This window comes from Neoarius graeffei, chromosome 12 (genome assembly GCF_027579695.1).
Source record: "Neoarius graeffei isolate fNeoGra1 chromosome 12, fNeoGra1.pri, whole genome shotgun sequence".
Lineage (NCBI taxonomy): Eukaryota > Metazoa > Chordata > Actinopteri > Siluriformes > Ariidae > Neoarius > Neoarius graeffei.
In genome coordinates this window covers 38,777,621-38,799,443 of record NC_083580.1, presented here as the reverse complement: position 1 = coordinate 38,799,443, position 21,823 = coordinate 38,777,621, and the positions used below count along the sequence as shown (strand labels likewise).

The window sequence follows — 21,823 nt, the reverse complement described above, 5'->3', positions numbered from 1 at the left end:
ACCAGGACCTTCAGCATGCACTGGGGCGGTTTGCAGTCGAGTGTGAAGCGGCTGGGATGAGAATCAGCACCTCCAAGTCCGAGGCCATGGTTCTCGACCGGAAAAGGGTGGCTTGCCCTCTCCAGGTTGGCGGAGAAGTTCTGCCTCAAGTGGAGGAGTTTAAGTATCTCGGGATCTTGTTCACGAGTGAGGGAAGGATGGAGCGTGAGATCGACAGGCGGATCGGTGCAGCCTCCGCAGTGATGCGGTCGCTTTACCGGTCCGTTGTGGTGAAGAAGGAGCTGAGCCAAAAGGCGAAGCTCTCAATTTACCGGTCGATCTACGTTCCGACTCTCACCTATGGTCATGAGCTTTGGGTAATGACCGAAAGGACAAGATCGCGGATACAAGCGGCCGAAATGAGTTTCCTTCGCAGGGTGGCTGGGCGCTCCCTTAGAGATAGGGTGAGAAGCACAGTCACTCGGGAGGAGCTCGGAGTAGAGCCGCTGCTGCTCCACATCGAGAGGAATCAGCTGAGGTGGCTCGGGCATCTTTTTCGGATGCCTCCTGGACGCCTCCCTGGGGAGGTGTTCCAGGCATGTCCCCCCGGGAGGAGGCCCCGGGGAAGACCCAGGACACGCTGGAGGGACTATGTCTCTCGGCTGGCCTGGGAACGCCTCGGTGTTCTTCCCGAGGAGCTGGCCGAGGTGTCTGGGGAAAGGGAAGTTTGGGCTTCCCTGCTTAGACTGCTGCCTCCGCGACCCGGTCCCGGATAAAGCGGAAGAAGACGAAGACGAAGACGAAGAAGTTATGTCAAGTACTATGTCTTGTCTTGTATTTGACTGCATGTATTTAATACTTTTTAGCGCACTACTGGAATCAGAACCTATCAAAACTTTGACTGGTTTTACTTCTTCTACCCAGCTTAAAACAAGAAGAATAGCTAATAGTTCCCCTGTATATACTGCTAAATTATCATTAACCCTTTTATTTAACATGACATTAACTTCTGCAATGATAAACACTATTCCTACTTTATTGTCCAATGTTTTAGATGCTTCTGTAAATATTTTAACATATTCTGGATAACTTTCTTTGATGTATTTACCAACTTCATTTTTGCTTATATTTTCCCCTTTCTCCTTCTTTAGAAGATTTAAATCAACCCTTGTTTCTTCTAGAATCCATGGTGGGACAACACTGAGTGGCACAGTGGGACTTACCATTTTGTCAGCTATTCCAATCTCATTGATCTTATTCTCTATCGTCCAACCAAAACTCTTTGTATGTTCTTTTTCCTGGCATGTTTTTTATACATTCTGAGCCAGATGACTTTCGTTATGACCCCTTAAATTTGTCTAATATGTTAGTGGTATCTGAGTTCTTCACTTTTCCAAAAGCATTTCACCCATTTCTACCTGTAGATCTGGTATCAGAGTAGTCTTTATGGCCCCACAGCACAGTCTCAAAACTTGACTCTGGACTGTGTCCAATTTTTTAAGTAATGTCTTTGATACCAACTCATATATTATACATCCATAATCAAGAACTGACCTGATTAGACCTCTATACACTGTGTGCACAATTATTAGGCAAGTGAGTACTCTGACCCTACCATTATTTCTATGCATGTTTTCTAACCGCAAGCTAGATACACTTGAATGCTAATTGGATTTAAGCATTCTCAGGTGGTATTTATTTGTGTAATGAGGGAGGGTGTGACCTAAAGTCATTAATACCCTATATTAAGGTGTGCATAATTATTAGGCAGCTTCTTTATCTCAGGCAAAATGGGCCAAAAAAGAGATTTAACAGACACTGAAAAGACAAAAATTGTAAAATGCCTATCAGAGGGATGCAGCACTCTTGAAATAGCTAAGCTATAGAAATGTGAGCACAAAACAATCAAACGTTTTGTTGCAAATAGTCAACAGGGTCGCAAAAAATGTGTGGAGAAGAAAAGACACAAATTAACCGCAAAAGACTTGAGAAGGATTAAACATGAAGCTACCAGGAACCCATTATCCTCCAGTGCCACAATATTCTAGAACTGCAACCGACCTGGAGTGTCCAGAAGGACAAGGTGTTCGGTGCTCAGAGACATGGCCAAGGTAAGGAAGGCTGAAACACGACCACCACTAAACAAGACTCACAAGTTGAAATGTCAAGATTGGGCCAAGAAATATCTGAAGACAGATTTTCCAAAGGTTTTATGGACGGATGAAATGAGAGTGACTCTGGATAGACCAGATGGATGGGCCCATAGCTGGATAACTAATGGACACAGGGCACTTTGACTCAGACACCAGCAAGGTGGTGGAGGGGTAATGGCATGGGCTGCTATTATTAAGGATGAGCTAGTTTGACCATTTCAGGTTGAAGATGGACTTAACATCAACTCCCAAACCTACTGCCAGTTTCTAAAAGATACATTCTTCAAGCAGTGGTATGGGAAGAAGTCTGCATCATTCAAGAAGGCCATGATTGTTATGCAGAACAATGCACCATCACATGTACCCAAGTACTCCACTGCTTGGCGAGCCCACAAAGGCCTTAAAGATGACAAAGTAATGACATGGCCCCCTTCCTCACCTGACTTAAACCCTATTGAGTACTTGTGGCCCCTTCTTAAGCATGAGATTTACAGCGAGGGAAGACAATACACCACTCTGAATAGCATTTGGGAGGCCATGGTTGCTCCTGCACAAAAAGTTGATCGTCAACAAATCAAAAAACTAACAGACTGGATGGAAGGCTCATGGCAGTTATTGAAAAGAAGGGTGGCTATATTGGTCACTGAATATTTTTGAAATGCTAGAAGTGTTTATTTGTTAATTCTGAGTTGTTTATTTGTTACACTGAAAATTAAAATAAACAAGTGAGATGGGAAACTTTAAGCTTTTCATTTAGTTGCATAATAATTCTGCACACTAAATGTTGCCTAATAATTCTGCACACTTGTATATTCCCCTGAGAAGGCCTAAACTCCCCTTTCCTTTGTTAATCATTCTGGTTTTAGGTTTATTAACAATTTGGATTGACTGAGAGCACTGTATTTGTTCAACGATAAAATTAATCATCAGGAATACAACTTGCCTAATAATTGTGCACACAGTGTAGATAGCATTCAAGGCCAATCTATTTGCTCCCCACTCTCTACCCCTCAAACATCTAATAATATTCACTGTCTACATTTTCCTACTATTCTTTCAATATGTGTTTTCCAAGTGAGCTTCTTGTCAAACCAAATCCCTAAATATTTAAAACAATCTACTCTTTCTAGGTTTTCCCCATATAGCTTAAGACTAATTTGATGATCTACTTTCTTTTTAGTAAAAAAAACAACAACAAAAAAGAACCTTTGTCTTTACAACCGCAAATCTAAGCCCCCATTCTTGTGCCCATGCCTCTACTTTCTCTATTGCTTGTTGTAGTTTCTTCACTATCAACTCTATATTTCATCCCCTTTTCCACATTACCCTATCATCAGCAAACAGTGAGACCCCAACAGATCTATCTACATTATTAAATATTTCATTTATCATAATTGAAAACAATATTGGACTTACTATACTACCTTGCGGGGTTCCATTTTCTACTAAATAATTCCCACTATACTCTTTTCCTATTCTTCCTGAGATCATCCTCTCAGTTAAAAAACTTTTAACCCATCTATGCATTCTCCCACTTATCCCCAATTGATGTAACCTAATTATTAACCCCTCTTTCCACATCATATCATATGCTTTTTCAACATAAAAAATACAGCCACTACATTCTCATTATTAACCTGAGCTTTCCTAATTTCATGTTCTAGATACAGAGCAGGATCTATAGTGCTTCTTCCTTTCCTAGATCCAGTTTGATAACATTTTATTACACCTTTGATTTCTAAATAATAAACTAACCTTTCTTTAATCATTTTTTCCATAATTTTTCCTATATGTGATGTTATCAGTCTATAACTCTATGCCAAGCTCGGATCTTTACCTGGTTTACAAATAGGAACAATTATGGATTCCTTCCACTGATTGGGCAATGTTCCTTCTTCCCATATCTTATTATACATTTTTAGTAGCATTTCTTTACTTCTATCATTAAGATTTTTTAACATTATGTAGCTTATTTGGTCTTTCCCTGGAGTTATCTTTCTGGATATCTTCAGTGCTTTATTCAATTATGTCACTGAAAACATATTAACTGTATTTCCATATTCCTTTTCATCCTGAAGTGCTTCTATGCTTTTAGCTATTGTCCCTTCCCTCCCTCTTTTTTCCGCATTGCTCAAATTACCTGTACTATGTACTTTAACAAAGGTCCTTGCTAATAATTCTGCTTTATTCTTATTGTCTATTATTATATCTCTACCATCTTTCGTTATCGGATACCCATTCTCTTTCCTATTCCCTGACATTCTTTTAATCATACCCCATACTCTATCTAATGGTGTATTTCTACCTAGAGATTCACAAAGTTTCCTCCAATACTCTCTTGTAGTCCGCTTTATTATACTTCTCACAGCTGCCTGCTTTCTCTTGTAGTCAAATTTTGAAAACTCAGTGGGTTTTTTTTTTCAAAACTTTGAAAGCCTTATTTCTACTTTGTATTGCCTTAGTGCATTCTTATGTTCACCATGGAACTAACTTTTCCTTTCTATTACCATTTCTTTTTGGGATAGACTCTTTTGCTGCTCCTATTATAATTCCACTGATTTCAGAATTCAAGTCATTAACCGATTGATTTATATTTACAACTTTCAATTTCTCCTCACATAATCCTTTGAACTTACTCCAATCAGCTTCCTCAAATTTCCATCTTCCTTCTCTTTCATCCCGTTTTATATCATATTCTATTCCTATATTAACTAATATTGGGTCGTGATCACTTCCTAGAGTACTTCCTTTCAGTGCCTTCCATCTACTTTTTCCAGCCAGCGATTGTGAACCCAGTGTGATATCGATTGCTGATTCTGTGCCTCTCACCACATTCACCCTTGTGCCTGAACCATCATTTAAACACAGCAATTCCTTTTCATCCATTATTTCTTCTATAATGTCTCCATTTGGGTCTTCTTGGTTCCTCCATATTGTGCTGTGTGCATTGAAATCTCCACACCAAACTACTTTCTGTCTCCAATGCTCCAAAATTGATTTCTAATTTTCCTTTCTCTAACTGTTTACATGGGTTATAGAAGTTTATAATTTTCATACTTCCTTCTCTAGTCCATACTTCAATCACTACTATTTCTAACTCTTGTACTGTCATTAGCTGTCTGTATTTCATACCTTGTCTGATAAATGTTGCACATCTTCCACCATTTCCATTGACCCTATCTTTGCATACACTATATCCTTTAATATTAAAGTCTAGACCTGGTTTGAGCCATGTTTCCTGTATGCATATAACATCTGGTTTTGTTTTTAATGAATTGACGTAACCTTTACACTCTTGCCCGTTTGCTATCAGACTTCTAGCATTCCACTGAAGAATAAACATTATGGTATGATTTGATGACTTCCCTCTGCTGTCCCTTCTCCTTGACTAAGATCTACACATATTTTTCCCCAAGATAAGTCTTTTGTGTTCAGGAACTTTGCTGCTGCCTTCACTATAATTTTGATTTTTTCAGTTTTAGTCTTTGCTTGTTCTGAGCAATTGATAACATAGACTAGAAACAGAACCAATCTGTCTGTTGTGATTCCTGTTTGGTAGATATCTGACAACCCTCTATCTTTGCTTGGCTGTTTATTTTGGATTATACTTTCATTTTCCCCCCTACATTCATAATCTTCACTGCCTCTGAATAAGTTACTCTCCATTCTGTTCTTACTTGTTGAACCTCAACTGCCTGTTTCCTCACTATGCATCCTTCATATGCCGCTGTGTGATTTCCTCCGCAGTTACACCAATTTACTTCACTATTCCTCCCACATTCTCCATATGCATGCTCCCCTCCACATCTTCCACATCTCTGCCTTCCCTTGCACACACTAGCAATATGGCCATACCTCTGACACTTATAGCATCTAAGGGGAGGAGGAACATACAGTGGTGCTTGAAAGTTTGTGAACCCTATAGAATGTTCTATATTTCTGCATAAATATGACCTAAAACATCATCAGATTTTCACACAAGTCCTAAAAGTAGATAAAGAGAACCCAGTTAAATAAATGAGACAAAAATATTATACTTGGTCATTTATTTATTGAGGAAAATGATCCAATATTACATATCTGTGAGCGGCAAAAGTATGTGAACCTCTAGGATTAGCAGTTAATTTGAAGGTGAAATTAGAGTCAGGTGTTTTCAATCAATGGGATGACAATCAGGTGTGAGTGGGCGCCCTGTTTTATTTAAAGAACAGGGATCTATCAAAGTCTGATCTTCACAATACATGTTTGTGGAAGTGTATCATGGCATGAACAAAGGAGATTTCTGAGGACCTCAGAAAAAGCGTTGTTGATGCTCATCAGGCTGGAAAAGGTTACAAAACCATCTCTAAAGAGTTTGGACTCCACCAATCCAAAGTCAGACAGATTGTGTACAAATGGAGGAACTTCAAGACCATTGCTACCCTCCCCAGGAGTGGTCGACCAACAAAGATCACTCCAAGAGCAAGGCGTGCAATAGACGGTGAGGTCACAAAGAACCCCAGGGTAACTTCTAAGCAACTGAAGGCCTCTCTCACATTGGCTAATGTTAATGTTCATGAGTCCACCATCAGGAGAACACTGAACAACAATGGTGTGCATGGCAGGGTTGCAAGGAGAAAGCCACTGCTCTCCAAAAAGAACATTGTTGCTCATCTGCAGTTTGCTAAAGATCACGTGGACAAGCCAGAAGGCTATTGGAATAATGTTTTGTGGATGGATGAGACCAAAATAGAACTTTTTGGTTTAAATGAGAAGCATTATGTTTGGAGAAAGGAAAACAATGCATTCCAGCATAAGAACCTTATCCCGTCTGTGAAACATGGTGGTGGTAGTATCATGGTTTGGGCCTGTTTTGCTGCATCTGGGCCAGGACGGCTTGCCATCATTGATGGAACAATGAATTCTGAATTATACCACCAAATTCTAAAGGAAAATGTCAGGACATCTGTCCAGGAACTGAATCTCAAGAGAAGGTGGGTCATGCAGCAAGACAACGACCCTAAGCACATGAGTCGTTCTACCAAAGAATGGTTAAAGAAGAATAAAGTTAATGTTTTGGAATGGCCAAGTCAAAGTCCTGACCTTAATCCAATCGAAATGTTGTGGAAGGACCTGAAGCGAGCAGTTCATGTGAGGAAACCCACCAACATCCCAGAGTTGAAGCTGTTCTGTACGGAGGAATGGGCTAAAAATCCTCCAAGCCGGTGTGCAGGACTGATCAACAGTTACTGGAAACATTTAGTTGCAGTTATTGCTGCACAAGGGGGTCATACCAGATACTGAAAGCAAAGGTTCACATATTTTTGCCACTCACAGATATGTAATATTGGATCATTTTCCTCAATAAATAAATGACCAAGTATAATATTTTTGTCTCATTTGTTTAACTGAGTTCTCTTTATCTACTTTTAGGACTTGTGTGAAAATCTGATGATGTTTTAGGTCATTTTTATGTAGAAATATAAAAAAAATTTAAAGGGTTCACAAACTTTCAAGCACCACTGTATGTTCTTACACTGAAGTGCATATATCCAACCATCACCTTTCCTGGAAGAACTTCATCTTTGAACTCCAGTAACACAGATGGATTATTTACTCTTTCCCCATTCCTAATTGCTTGTAGCCACCTAATTCCTGTTATTGTTCTTCCTTTAAGCATTTCCTTCAGTTCCTTCGGATTTTCTCCTAGGGGGATTCCTGATATCACTCCAACGCTTGTTTTTCTCACCAATCACTCTTCTTTCTGCTATTTCTTTCTTACATACTGTTTGTAGTTTAAACACTTTATTTCTCTGTTCAACATTTTTGCACTTCACCAGCAAACTGCCATCTCTTAACACCTTGGCCATCTCTATATCCCCAATGGTTTTTCTCAGTCCATTTGTCAAGGCAATCAGACTTACAGACGATACCTCATCTCCTGCTTTAAACTTAAGAATAATCTTAAACTCTTCCTTCATTATTTTTTTCCATGCTTCACTTCTTTCCTCATTCTCTTCAAGTGCTCGTTTGCCTAGTGTCACTGTATTATTTTTCCTTTCTTTCCTTCCTCATCCTTTCCTATTTTTTACTACTCATTCAAGGTCCATATCTTCCTCCTCAGAAAATCCTCCACTACTATTAGCCGTTCTGATTCAGTTACAATCCAGATTATCCCAAAACCACCTTTTCCACCTTCCAACAGTTGCATCAAAAATTCTTCTTTCTCTTCCAGGCTTCCTCCGCCCCACGAGTCCTTTCCCCCCGGACAGTTAAACAATGCGCATGCGTTTCTTCCGAGCCACCGTAGTTTGAAGACCTTTAACTTGGAAGTTTATTATTTCAGCCGACAAACAACATGGCGGCTACCGAGCTTAAACACGAGATTTCACCAGAGGAAGAAAGGCTCGGTATTTTAGAACAGAATGTAAGTTTCTAGTCAGTTATATTTCTTTACAACAGTGTAATGTGTATGGATACCCCAAGCAGATACTTAATTCTGAAGGTATCCAATATAGAATGTGTTTATATCATAAATGTGTCGACACAGCTGAACGATATTTGACATGATATGAAGTTGCGTGCACCATCAGAAGTGCACTAGGTGTTCAGTGAAATTCGAGAGCAAACGGTAGCGTTGAGGAATATCACAGGCCCCTTTTGGGTCAATTCGTCTGTTATCTCGCTGCTATATATTACCGATTTATTAGGGCCAGAGCACCGTAGGTGCAAAGCCCTATCGTTTTTGTCCTGTTTTTCTTCTCCGCGGAAAAACTCGTTTTTGAGGCACTTGCGATGCTCGAAAACTCACTAATTTTGGTACACTGATCAAATGTGCGTAAAATCACAAAGTTACATTGAGCAAGAGGCTGGGCGTGGTCCCGGAGCTCTATAGACCCCTTTCACATGACGTCACCGCGCCGCGAGATTTTGTTAGGCGCCATATTCAGTGGTGTAGTGGAGATTTTTAAAGTGGGGGTACGCGATTCGTGACGTCATCGATTTGATATCATGTCAGAAGCGGTAGCCTTTGTTTGGTCGCCTTTGTTTGGTATGAATGATTTGTATAAATGTTACGTTCTTTTAACAACACAAGAGGGCACAAGAAGACACTTTTTTCAGACATTTTTGTGTGTGCAATTTTCATTCGTGTTTGTCAGTACAGCCCAACTGTTATGGCGAAAAGCCGCGGTTTATTTTGTCTCCAATAAATATGCCGAAATGGCTAAAGAGGAACAAATTCACCTTCTCCTTCCGAATGCATCGTCGTAGACAGCACCACTCTGCTGCTGGAACTCAACATAAACCTTGCATAGGTTTAACATGGACTATCAGGCGTGAAGCCAAAATATTGGAAATTATGATACACAAACACCTTTGTTCATGTTCGATTCATGTTCATTTGAGCTGAGCTGCATTCGGAATTCGATATTTTTACTAGCCTACTTACTGCTGTGGCAACAGCTACAGCATGTGTCCAGAAGTTCAAAAAAAGTCATGTCACTCACTCACATCGCATACAAACCAGCAATGGGCTGAAATTTATTATAAAAGGCACAAATCGAATAAATCAAGCATGTAGTCTGGCGCGATTGAGGCACCTGCATATACAAAATACATGACATGCAGCCATTGGGTTAAGCCCTACCATGCACTCCTTCTTAAAGACTTGAGTATTTCTTTAAATTTATTGTCATTTCACATTTTTGGATGTACAACAAAACACTAAACAGGAAGGCCACAAAGATTATAAATTTCAAATCATATATATAAAATACAGTATGTGGTGAAATTATCCGCATAAGGATGACCAGGCAGGCGATTATATCAGTTCTGTTGCCCTCTCGGTGCTGCTACCATGAACGCCCGGAAATCTCTCACACGTGCGCACGCACAGAGAGAGAGAGAGAGACCCTACTGTTATTATTAGGCTATTCAAAATCATAGGCCTATACTGAGCAAAAATTGCATTAGAACTTCAAAGATCATAAAGCATTAAACCGACAGATGGCAGAGTCAACCGTTTACATAATTCTAATATCTCGGCTGCGTTTAGAATGCATTCTACTTTGCGTCGCTACGTTTTACGTAACGTTCGATTGGGGGGGGGCATTGATGATGAGCACAAAGACACGTGTCACTTACTGTAGAGCGTATAAACTCAGGCCATTGAATGACAGTTTTTTTTTTTTTTTTGAATCTCATCAGAAGTGGGTGGACGGCGTACCCCCGCGTACCACGCCCACTACACCCCTGGCCATATTGGAAGACCAAGTACATGCACTCACAATATAAAACAAAGTACGAGCGAGAGTAAAGTGACACGATGGATGATAATTCTGGTTATGTGAGTACATTACCAGTTGCAGAAAGGGCACGGTATGTGGAGAAACTGGCTGTGATTGATGGGTTTGACCCATATGATAAGGCTCAGAAAAAATTATGTGAATCCAAGCACACAGTTTAATGCAAAAGTTCGTTTATATCCCGACCTTGTCAGCTGTCAGATTTATGTTAATGGACCCGGTAAGCTGGTAAATAATATTTATTTATTTTTCTTTACCAAATTCTAACAGAAAACGAGAGCGCCCGAAAGGGAAAACCGAGCCGAGCCGCCTCACGGCTGTAATGCAAATTGCTTTCCTCCTCGGTATACAAGTGCGCTTCCATGGCAGGGAAAAAGAAACTACTTTTTGCCGCCTATGTAGTCCCCTATTTAAACAAATAGGAGTCATTCAGGATTCAGCCATGTTTTTGCTCCGTGCTTTTACTCGACCAAAGTTGTACAGTATTATGAGCTTTAAATTGCATAAATCAAACCATTTGGTGAAACTTTGAAGAAGAGATTGTACTGGTTTAAAGTTTTTACCTAACGTTTTCATGTCAACTCCAATTAATACACTAGTAGAATCGATGACTAGTTTAGTAGGCCAAAACTTTTTTTTCAATTTTTGACTGTACCAGCCTGAAAAAAACTTGCGACAGTCAAATGGAAAAAAAGCAAGCTGGTCATGTTGTACTGGACTAATCTATGACTGATGAGTATAGTAAGTGATACTAGTACTGATACAATAAAACAGATGACTGTAATCTGGTAGGCAGCACGATTTATATTATTTCTCCGTGTCAGATACATAAGGAGGACCGGACACCAATTCTGCCATCTGTTTGCTACCCAGACATTGTAAACTATTTGTTGTTTACACCCAGTGCCTACACTGCTGATGACTTGAAAGCCTACAAAGGGCTACAGGCTTACAATTATGTTGTTAGTGGCTTGGTTCGTGATATTACAGCTGTTATTAAGAATAACCTACACATAGTTATTATTATTATTAAATTGTAGAAGTCTGGGAGGCTTGCTCCTCATACAGTTATCAACTTGAGGCCAATTTAGCATGTTTTAAATCTGAATTTCTTGCGTTTGCTTACCTCAAAGTGTCCGCAGATCATGCACAGACTTATCCATTATATCCACAGTTTTTTGCCAAGTCTCACACAGGTTTCTTTCAAGTCTACTGTTGGGCCAATAAATCATAAATAAAACAGCTCAGATTTGTTTGTTTAAATCGTTTGCCACTCCACTTTATTCTCGTGGGTTCACATACCGCTGCCGTTTATCACGAGTTTGTTGGTCTTCCAAAATGGCGCAGGGTCTGTTTACTTCCGGTTTCGGGTGACGTCAGTGAAAGGGGTCTATAGCGTCCCCGAAAACAAGCTATAGTTGAGATGAAGTTGCTTGGATCGGCACAAGATTTGGTGTGCTCGAGATTCATGTGATACGGGACAAAGTTCACTGGGTTGTATTTGACTCCGCCCAACAAGAAGTCAGCCATGCTGGATGGAATGTGGGATTTTGAAATTTTCCCGTGCTGTTTTGAGGGGGGGCAGCACGGTGGTGTAGTGGTTAGCGCTGTCGCCTCACAGCAAGAAGGTCCTGGGTTCGAGCCCCGGGGCCGGCGAGGGCCTTTCTGTGCGGAGTTTGCATGTTCTCCCCGTGTCCGCGTGGGTTTCCTCCGGGTGCTCCGGTTTCCCCCACAGTCCAAAGACATGCAGGTTAGGTTAACTGGTGACTCTAAATTGACCGTAGGTGTGAATGTGAGTGTGAATGGTTGTCTGTGTCTATGTGTCAGCCCTGTGATGACCTGGCGACTTGTCCAGGGTGTACCCCGCCTTTCGCCCGTAGTCAGTTGGGATGGGCTCCAGCTTGCCTGCGACCCTGTAGAAGGATAAAGCGGCTAGAGATAATGAGATGAATGTTTTGAGGGGCTTACCATGGCTAAAAACTCATGAAATTTTGCACGTTTGTCCTATGATACAATTTGATAGCCTGGCTAACGCGACTTCAAAGCTCTCCGAGCTATTGGTCTGGCCAAGATATTAAGCCCAACCATTTCCCAGAGCCCGTGGTTGACCTGCCTCCCTGAAATGCCTCAGTTTGCTACTGGTCGAAGCCAGAAAAGGCTGTGACGAAGCTTAAACCAATCACATCACTCTTTCCTCTGACGTATGCGACGCGACGGGGCTAACTGGTAGGTTAAACTCTTACCGGAGCCGGTCGGGAGCAAGGCGAAAACGTCCTTCCTTTCAATAAATACCTCCAGGGCTGCTCTTTGCTCCATTTTCAATGAGAACTTCCCGTTGAATGCTTTCAATACAGCATCTATGCGTAATAGATGCGGAAGCGTGAATGAAGCGCTTCCGGCATAGATTCCGTAAACAATCTATGGCTTCCGGTCGCAGTTCTACTACGTCAGTGCCTTGAACACACCTCTACCCAGGGCTGTTGGAGATGCTCAAAGTTGATTGGTTCCCGATTTTTCGGGAGCTTGGAAGAGCTGTAGATAGCTTGCCTGGCCAGACTAAGCTCGCAACAGGCCCTCGTGTTGCGTCACGCTTAGGATGGGCGGGCCCAGGCTAACAATTTGAGGTGATATGGCAAATTCGTCTAGGGGGGGCTTCATTAACTCCATAGCGCCACCTAGTTAAATACAGACTTGACACCCTGTCCATATGAGGGAACTTATGAAATTTGGTACACACGTCAATCATGTACACCGCTACTCGGTGATAGGGGCTTGACCCCAGGTGTCTCTGGGGGACTCCACAGTGCCCCCATATGTTATTGACACTCCTGTCCGATTATATAGTTTAACCTATGTGTCAAATTTGGTAGGTGTGTGGAGTACCCTGAGATGAACAAAATTTCTGTATACATTACATCAGCCATACTCAACAGGAAGTGAGAGGGTTTTTTTTGTGCGTTTTGACACGTGTTACATTTTAATGAACAACTCCTGGGTGGTTTATTGGATCCATGCCGTATTTGGTATCATGTCAAGATGTTGCTGATGTTAAATTGTGAATTGATTTGTGATATGTTGCAAGATGTTGAAATGGCGAACCAATAAATTTATATGTTACGCCATGCAAACAGGAAGTGATTCATAAATTCACCATGCATTGCCTGATACAGCTCAAACTTCACAGGTTATAGGATATCATGGTTCTGAAGATATCCACATGCCCAAAGACACCCTCTGCTGTAGAGCGACCATTTGGACATGGACAGGAATAGCTCCATTGCCAAAACACCGGTTACATTTTGATGTACTCTTCCTAGGCGGTTTGTTGGATTCATGCCACGTTTGGTGTACGTCATGTCAAGATGTTGATGTTAAATTGCCAAGGGATTTGCAATATCTTGCAAGATGCTGAAATGGCGAACCAATAAATTTGTTACACCACACAAACAGGAATCGTGTCATAAATTCACCTTGCATTGCCTGATATGGCTAAAATTCACAGGTTATAGGATATGACGGTTCTGATATCCACATGACCAATTTGACCCTCTGGTATAGCACCACCATTTGGACCTGGACAGTAATGATTCTATTGCCTAAAAACTTTGACTCATAAAATTTGGTATTCACATCAGTCCTGGCCACTGCTACTCAGGAATAGAGGCTTGACCCTGGGTGTGTCCATTGGACTCCATAGTGCCCCTACATGTCATTGATACTTCTGCCCAGTATATAGTTTCACTTGTCTGTGTCAAAATTGGTAGGTGTGTGGGGTGCCCCAAGATGAACAAAACTGAAATGTGCATTGTTTTAGCCAGTTGACTTGCGATAGGATTTGCGATATCTTGCATGATGTTGAAAAAGCAAACCAATAAATTTGTATGTTTCGCTATGCGAACAGGAAGTGTGTTATAAATTCACCATGCATTGCCTGATGTAGCTAATACTTCACAGCTGATAAGACATCAGGGTTCTGATGATATCCCTATGCCCAAAGTGAGCCTCTTGTGTAGTGCCACCATTTGGACCAGGACAGTAATGATTCCATTGCCGAAAAACTGACTCATGAAATTTGGTACACACATCAGTCATGGCCACTACTACTTGGGGATAGAGGCTTGGCCTCGAGTGTAAGGGCCCTTTATCACTGCTAGTGGCTAGATTTTTTTAATGAAGTGTTTTTGTATTTACAATAAATATTTTCTGTTCATTTCGATGGGTAACAAATTAAATGGAAGACCTGGTGGATTTATTTTTGCTGTGGGGGTATTTGGGCAAGGGTCTCTCAAATTAGAGATGCATTTCCACAAGAAAACACGAAGTGTGATTGCTCCTGTCACACTAATAAAACTATATTGCGCAATCTCACTGTTGGATGACAGTCGTGTTATTGTTTAACCCTGGCTTTACCGAGAGAAAAATAAAAATATTCAGTTGTACTTGGTTCTCTTTCTACTCTTGAGTAGGAAAATGCATGTTTTGGACTTTGTGTGTTTAGTTCTTGAGAAATAGAAGTGTCTTGATTGTTCACCAAATGTCCAATATAAAACCAACTTCACTGCAGTGGCTTTTGTGTGGCTTTTGTGTGCCTTCAGGCTTTGCTTTGTGTGCTTCCCCGGTGTTGAAATCAGGTACATATAAATGTCGGGAAACCCAGTTCCTGGACACGTCAATATCCATGTACTCTTGGTTCTTTGGTAAATTATAAGGATCACTGTCGAGTGCAACTTTTAGTCTTTCATTTAAGCAGATAGTCGTTAGTTTTATTCCCAGTTTTGTAGTTTCTCCGACTACATTTTGCCACTTGGTTCGACTGAGGGAACGTATTCCACTGAGAAATTGACATCAGTGCATAGGGCCTTCATCTGGTTAGTCATATGGTGGAAATGCATGGCCCATGTATCCAGGGCTCCATCTGATGAGTCAAATGTTTGCATGGTGCATGTAAATAACATCATTTATCTTATACCTTGCATTTGAGGCAGGATTTTGTGATTGCAATGACAACGAAAATACAGTTCATCAGTCAGCAATACCGCCTATACTTAATAACCGGTTGTGCCATCTTGAGCAGCAACAGCTGCACGTAAGGGTCATTTTCAAAAAAAAAATGTACCTATTACGGTAAAGAAGTCTTCACTTTATTTTTCAGTTTCTCATCAGAACAGAGGGGTTTAATTGAAAAATGATTCACATAACTGCATAGACAATAAAAACCTCTCTAAATTTTCATACTGAAGTTTTTATCTTATTTAATAAGAAAAATAAGAGTGATTTGTTATAATTTTTCTTTACCGTTACCAATGCAAAAACTAATTATTCATAAATATATCTTGCGTTCTTGAACTTACTCAGGAGTAAATTTTATTTTTCACAAAAATAACTAATTAGGTGTTTAAACAAAAGTATTGAGTACATTATCTGATTTTTTTTTTTTATAAATTCAAAAAATATTGTTACTTTAGTTTCTTTACCGTTACCCCAAAAACATTTTTGAAAATAATTAGTTCCTAGTGCTTGCTATAGAGGGAGCTGTTTGACATCCTGAAGTGCCAGGATGTTGGGACTCCATTTTGAATTTTTTTGAGGCAGTGGAGGCTGAAAGGTGAGCAAAACATTTCATTAATTACTCATGTCACACAAATATACTTTCTTTACCATGATGCACATATCTTATAGACATCAGTGATCAAATAGAAACTATTTGTAGTTGTTGATTAAGTTTGAGTGATGAAATATGAGCAATTATTTGAAAGCATAACTGTCATGCTGTGTTGTAAGAGAATGAGACACCTCTTTACCGTTGCCATATACTTTCTTTACCATTACCATTCCTAGTAACGGTAAAGAAACTTTGGTAACGGTAAAGAGAAAATCATGCATAAATGTCTGTTTTTCTCTAGATTTCCGTTTGTCTATGTTTATCATGCTTGTATGATTAAAAAAAACTTGCGAAGATATTTATCTAAGTACATGACCTACTCATTCTAAACCTGCCGAGCTTCGCCGGTGAAGCTCTCAAAACTCATAGTATTTTGCTTCCATTCAAGCCTCGTTGCGTAGTCTGACCAATAAGAATGCTACGTTTTTGGCGGTAAACTTGATTTTCTCGATTTCACTTCCATATATGGAAGGCACGTGTGCCGGGCATGCCCCAGGAAACCGCTGACTGTTGGCAAAAATGTCCAAAGAAATGCACAAAATTACTTCACAAAACAAAATTTTGGTTAGCACAGGTTAGTATAAAATTTATAGGCAGTGTTTGGGGATTTATGGCTGTGTTTTTTGAGAATTGGCCATTTGAAACATGGCTGCACGGCTTGCTAGCTAAGCCTGTGGTACAGATTGGATTTTCTTTTAAAATAAAATGTCTCTTGGCGCTGCCATCTCTCTCCGAGGTTCAAATATTGGGCTCCAAGTACAGATTACACGAGAGAATCCAAGATTGTGACGTCACTTACTCCCTACATGACTTACCGAAGCTAAGAGCTAGTGGATTATATATCGCTTCTAAATTGTTACATATAACCAACCCTAAAGATGTCTGAGTGTCGACTGTTTGGCTGTAAAAATAAGCCTGATCGTATTTTTATGCGACATGCTTTTGTTTGCTTTTCTGAGTGAATAAAAACAATCATTTTAGATAGCAAGAATCGCATTGCTATGACAACCACCATTGTTGATGAGTATCTGATGCCCTTAAATTAGTTACAATAGCCTGGAATCCAGAGAGAGAGAGCATCCTGATTGCTCTGTCTTGTTAAAGCATATACGCAGAACCATGGCCTCACTTTTTGTTTATAAATGCCTTGAGACCTCAAGAATGGCATAGGAATAGTTTTAAGTGTTAATTACTATATTAGATTTATTGTTTTTACGATTAAAGTGATTCATATAGGTAGTGGTCTGAATGAATGACCACCTTGACCATAGGAAGCCTATCGGTCTCATTGCCCTTTCTGCTATACTAAAACACAGAGCTGACTGCAACTCCGATCCTCCATTTTGAGCTAATTTATCACCATGCCATGTAGATGTGTTGCTGATGGGTGCAGCAACATGACAGAAGGTGGATTTATGTTGCATTCATGGCCCAAGAGTGTTCAAACTGCAAAGATTTGGATGCGTTTTGCGAGAAGTTCACGGGCACATTGGGTGCCTGCGAAGTGGTCTCTCCTCTGCTCTGCACATTTTACTGAAGACTCGTACAAGACCTCTGATCTGTTGAGGAGTGTTGGCCCATATTGAAAGAGGGTGCAGTACCAACAATTAAAGGAAAACTACAAGAAAAGTGTTTTTATTTTTTTTAAAAGGAAAGCAAGTTCAGTTGCACCAGTTCTCCCAGAATATGAGCCGAGGGTTGTTGGTAAAAGACGGGACATGACCTATTATTGCTCTGGCAGTGACCTCCCTACGGTTGTTGCTAAAACCGGTGACGTCCTGTCCCGGGTTTTAGTAATTGCCTGAGCTGAGCAGTAATGGCGGAGTACTTGGTATGGAGAATGAGTGCTTGCCTCAGCAGCAATATCTCGCCCTTACGTGGAAGAAATGAATGAATGGAGAACTGAACGAACAACTGAAAGTCAGATTGTTTCAAAACAATCGGCCTTTTAAGAAGCGAGAAGACAGATGGGTAAGAAGCGACTCTCGTTTGGATACAAAACAACAAAAACACCACTCGTTGTTTACCTGCATTTTAGAGCTGTGCAATATATCGTATTTTTATCACGATATCGATATTGGTGTCAAACGATATCAAAATTCATAATATCGATATGAAACGATTTTTTGTCATTTGTCGAAAGGGACGTGCACAATATTTCTACAATGGCAATAAAACAACAATAACATTGACGTGACAGTAAGGTAAAACGAACCCTTCTGTCCCCTAAGGCACACCGTAGCCTTGCATACGTCATCCATTCTACTCCCGCGATATCTCCGCAACAGTAAAAAATCAGTTCTTCTGTTTTCGTACGTGTCAGGTGATTTGATATATTGATTTCTTAATATGTTGTTTGATTTGCTTGCTAATAGTTATAATAATACAATTAACATATATTTACGTCATATTTTTGGATGTGGGACTGGGTAATGTAAAAATGGCATCTACGGAAGAAAACAAGCACAACAATATTAGCACATATCCAGCTTGCTAGCTGTGTTAGATGTGTTAAACCGTGTGGATTTAAGTGGAATAATTGCGAGTCGTCCTGTGGTCAAGGCAGCGTTTTAAGGTAAGGCAATTTGGTTATTAATGTTGCCCGCCGCGGCATGTTGGGTTCATTTGATTTTGACTTGTGCATCTGCAGCTAGCATCATGCTTTGAAGTAGGTTCTGCTAAGGACGGGTTTATTGCGCGATGTAGACGGACTCAGATGTAATTACATTGTTTTTAAAATTCCGTGCGCTTAAAACGGTGTCCCCCTGCTAATCATGTAGCCCTAATCATGTGTTGCTTTTACTTTTCTTAATGGCGAGTGAAATATCTCTGCAAATGGTATTTCAATGCTGACATGCCAAAAAGATAGCAGAGTCCACATTTGGAAGATGAAGGAAGAGAAGCCTATTTTCATGTATGTTAATTCTTAAGGACTTGTCTCTATATTGTGCGTGTTTAATGTTGGTGTCTTAACAACACACAAGCTTATGTTGTAGTGTGTGTGTGTGAGAGATTTTATCCTTGGCTGGCTACGAGCCAGTGTGGACGTTACGCAGTAATCACTGGTAATACCAGCGCTGGCTCCATCCTCTGTGATCGGAAATGTTGAGTGAGGAGAACGTGAGCCTTGTGCAGGCTATAGGACCTATGCAAAGTACGCGCTTGCACAGTAAATAGTTTAAGTAAAAGGCGTTTCAGGGTACAACGGGAAGGGTTGACAGGTAGCCTATGAGGCCTGTACTATAAAAATGTGGCCCGGTGCCTCAGGTGTTGATGATCAGGGCTTTAAAAAAAGGTGTATAAATATCGTTTTAAAAATCGCGATATTGATTTTTTCCAATATCGAGCAGCCCTACTGCATTTAGACTAATACATGTAACTTGTATTGTGTATTTAAGTTACTGGTATAAGATTATTTAATTTGCTTCAGGAAGTAATTCTCAGTTCATCTGATTATTTAATTAGCCTTTTAGGTTTTATCAGTGAAAATGCATGCATGTACATGTTGCATAAGTTATAACACCTATCCTGTTTTAATGAGAGTCAACCCATAATCAATGAAGTCAAATCAGTCTAATGGCCCTTTTCCACTACCCTTTTTCAGCTCGCTTCAGCTCACTTCAGCCCGACATGGCTCGCGTTTCGACTACCAAAGAACAGCACGACTCAGCTCGCTTCAGCCCTGCTTAGCCCCTAAAACTCGCACCGTTTTGGAGTGGGGCTGAAGCGAGCCAAACCGAGCCGAGTGAGGCTGGGGGCGTGAGCAGACACTCCCCTGTGCACTGATTGGTGAGGAGGAGTGTCCTCACATGCCCACACACGCCCCGCGAGCACGCTGGGATCTGTAAACACCGTAAACCCGGAAGAAGAAGAATTACGAGAATTTCTGAAGCCTTATGCGCCTCGCCTCATCTATACGCTCTTGCCAGTATCTGTTGGCGTTGTCGGTGACAACAAGCCACAGAACCAAGACCAGCAACACTAACGACTCCATGTCCTCCATGTTTATTGTTTACTATTCGGGTCATGAGACTACCGCTTAAAAGATCACTGATGTCACTGTTTGCGCTGCTTAACGACCTCACGTGACGTCCACCCACTTTCGCTAACTCCACCCAATGTGTCCACCCACTTCCAGCCAGCACGGTTCAGCGCGGTTGTAGTCGAAATGCAACTCCAACAGCCCCGCTCAGCTCGACTCAGCCCAACTCAGCACGGCGCGGCTCAGCCCGACTCAGCCGCGTTTGTAGTGGAAAAGCGGCATGAGTTGAGTAAGTCGGTAACGGTATTTCTTACTTTCACCATAAATTATTTATATGACTTTGGTCTATAGCTGTCAAAAGCCTCGGCCTTAAAACCGGTTCCTGCTGTGATGTCATGCACTCAGGGCTGGCTGGCTCAGTGGGGCAGCTTGAATGCCAACTTTGTGGTCGATTTTAACTCTCAAAAAAAAAAAAATTATATATATATACAGACAGTTAGGTCCATAAATATTTGGACAGAGACATTTTTCTAATTTTGGTTCTGTACATTACCACAATGAATTTTGAACAAAACAATTCAGATGCAGTTGAAGTTCAGACTTTCAGCTTTAATTCAGTGGGTTGAACAAAATGATTGCATAAAAATGTGAGGAACTAAAAGCATTTTTTAAACACAATCCCTTCATTTCAGGGGTTCAAAAGTAATTGGACAAATTAAATAATTGTAAATAAAATGTTCATTTCTAATACTTGGTTGAAAACCCTTTGTTGGCGATGACTGCCTGAAGTCTTGAACTCATGGACATCACCAGATGCTGTTTCTCCTCCTTTTTAATGCTCTGCCAGGCCTTTACTGCAGCGGTTTTCAGTTGCTGTTTGTTTGTGGGCCTTTCTGTCTGAAGTTTAGTCTTTAACAAGTGAAATGCATGCTCAATTGGGTTGAGATCAGGTGACTGACTTGGCTCTTCAAGAATATTCCACTTCTTTGTTTTAATAAACTCCTGGGTTGCTTTGGCTTTATGTTCTGGGTCATTGTCCATCTGTATTATGAAACGCTGACCAATCAGTTTGGCTGCATTTGGCTGGATTTGAGCCCACAGTATGTCTCTGAATACCTCAGAATTCATCCGGCTGCTTCTGTCCTGTGTCATATTATCAATAAACACTAGTGACCCAGTGCCACTGGCAGCCATGCATGCCCAAGCCATCACACTGCCTCCGCCGTGTTTTACAGATGATGTGGTATGCTTTGGATCATGAGCTGTACCATGCCTTCGCCATACTTTTTTTTTCTTTCCATCATTCTGGTAGAGGTTGATCTTGGTTTCATCTGTCCAAGGAATGTTCTTCCAGAACTGTGCGTAGTTCTTCCAGAACTGTGTTTTTTTAGCAAAGTCCAATCTAGCCTTTTTATTCTTGGGGCTTATGAGTGGCTTGCACCATGCAGTGAACCCTCTATATTTACTTTCATGCAGTCTTCTCTTTATGGTAGATTTGGATATTGATATGCCTACCTCCTGGAGAGTGTTGTTCACTTGGTTGGCTGTTGTGAAGGGGTTTCTCTTCACCATGGAAATTATTCTGCGATCATCCACCACTGTTGACTTCTGTTGGTGTCCAGGTCTTTTTGCATTGATGAGTTCACCAGTGCTTTCTTTCTTTCTTTCTCAGGATGTACCAAACTGTAGATTTTGCCACTCCTAATATTGTAGCAATTTCTCGGATGGGTTTTTTTCTGTTTTCGCAGCTTAAGGATGGCTT

At 40.8% G+C, this 21,823-nt stretch overlaps 1 protein-coding gene across 1 annotated transcript in view; it reads left to right on the top strand.

Annotated features, from left to right (window-relative positions):
• The first annotated feature begins 8,434 nt into the window (after positions 1-8,434).
• Positions 8,435-21,823, top strand: part of wdr55 (WD repeat domain 55) — a 105,851-nt gene continuing 92,462 nt past the window's right edge. The window contains exon 1 of the mRNA XM_060935873.1: positions 8,435-8,538. Coding sequence (XP_060791856.1) covers positions 8,470-8,538 — 69 coding nt within the window. The 5' untranslated portion in view covers positions 8,435-8,469. The remainder of the gene's footprint in view (positions 8,539-21,823) is intronic.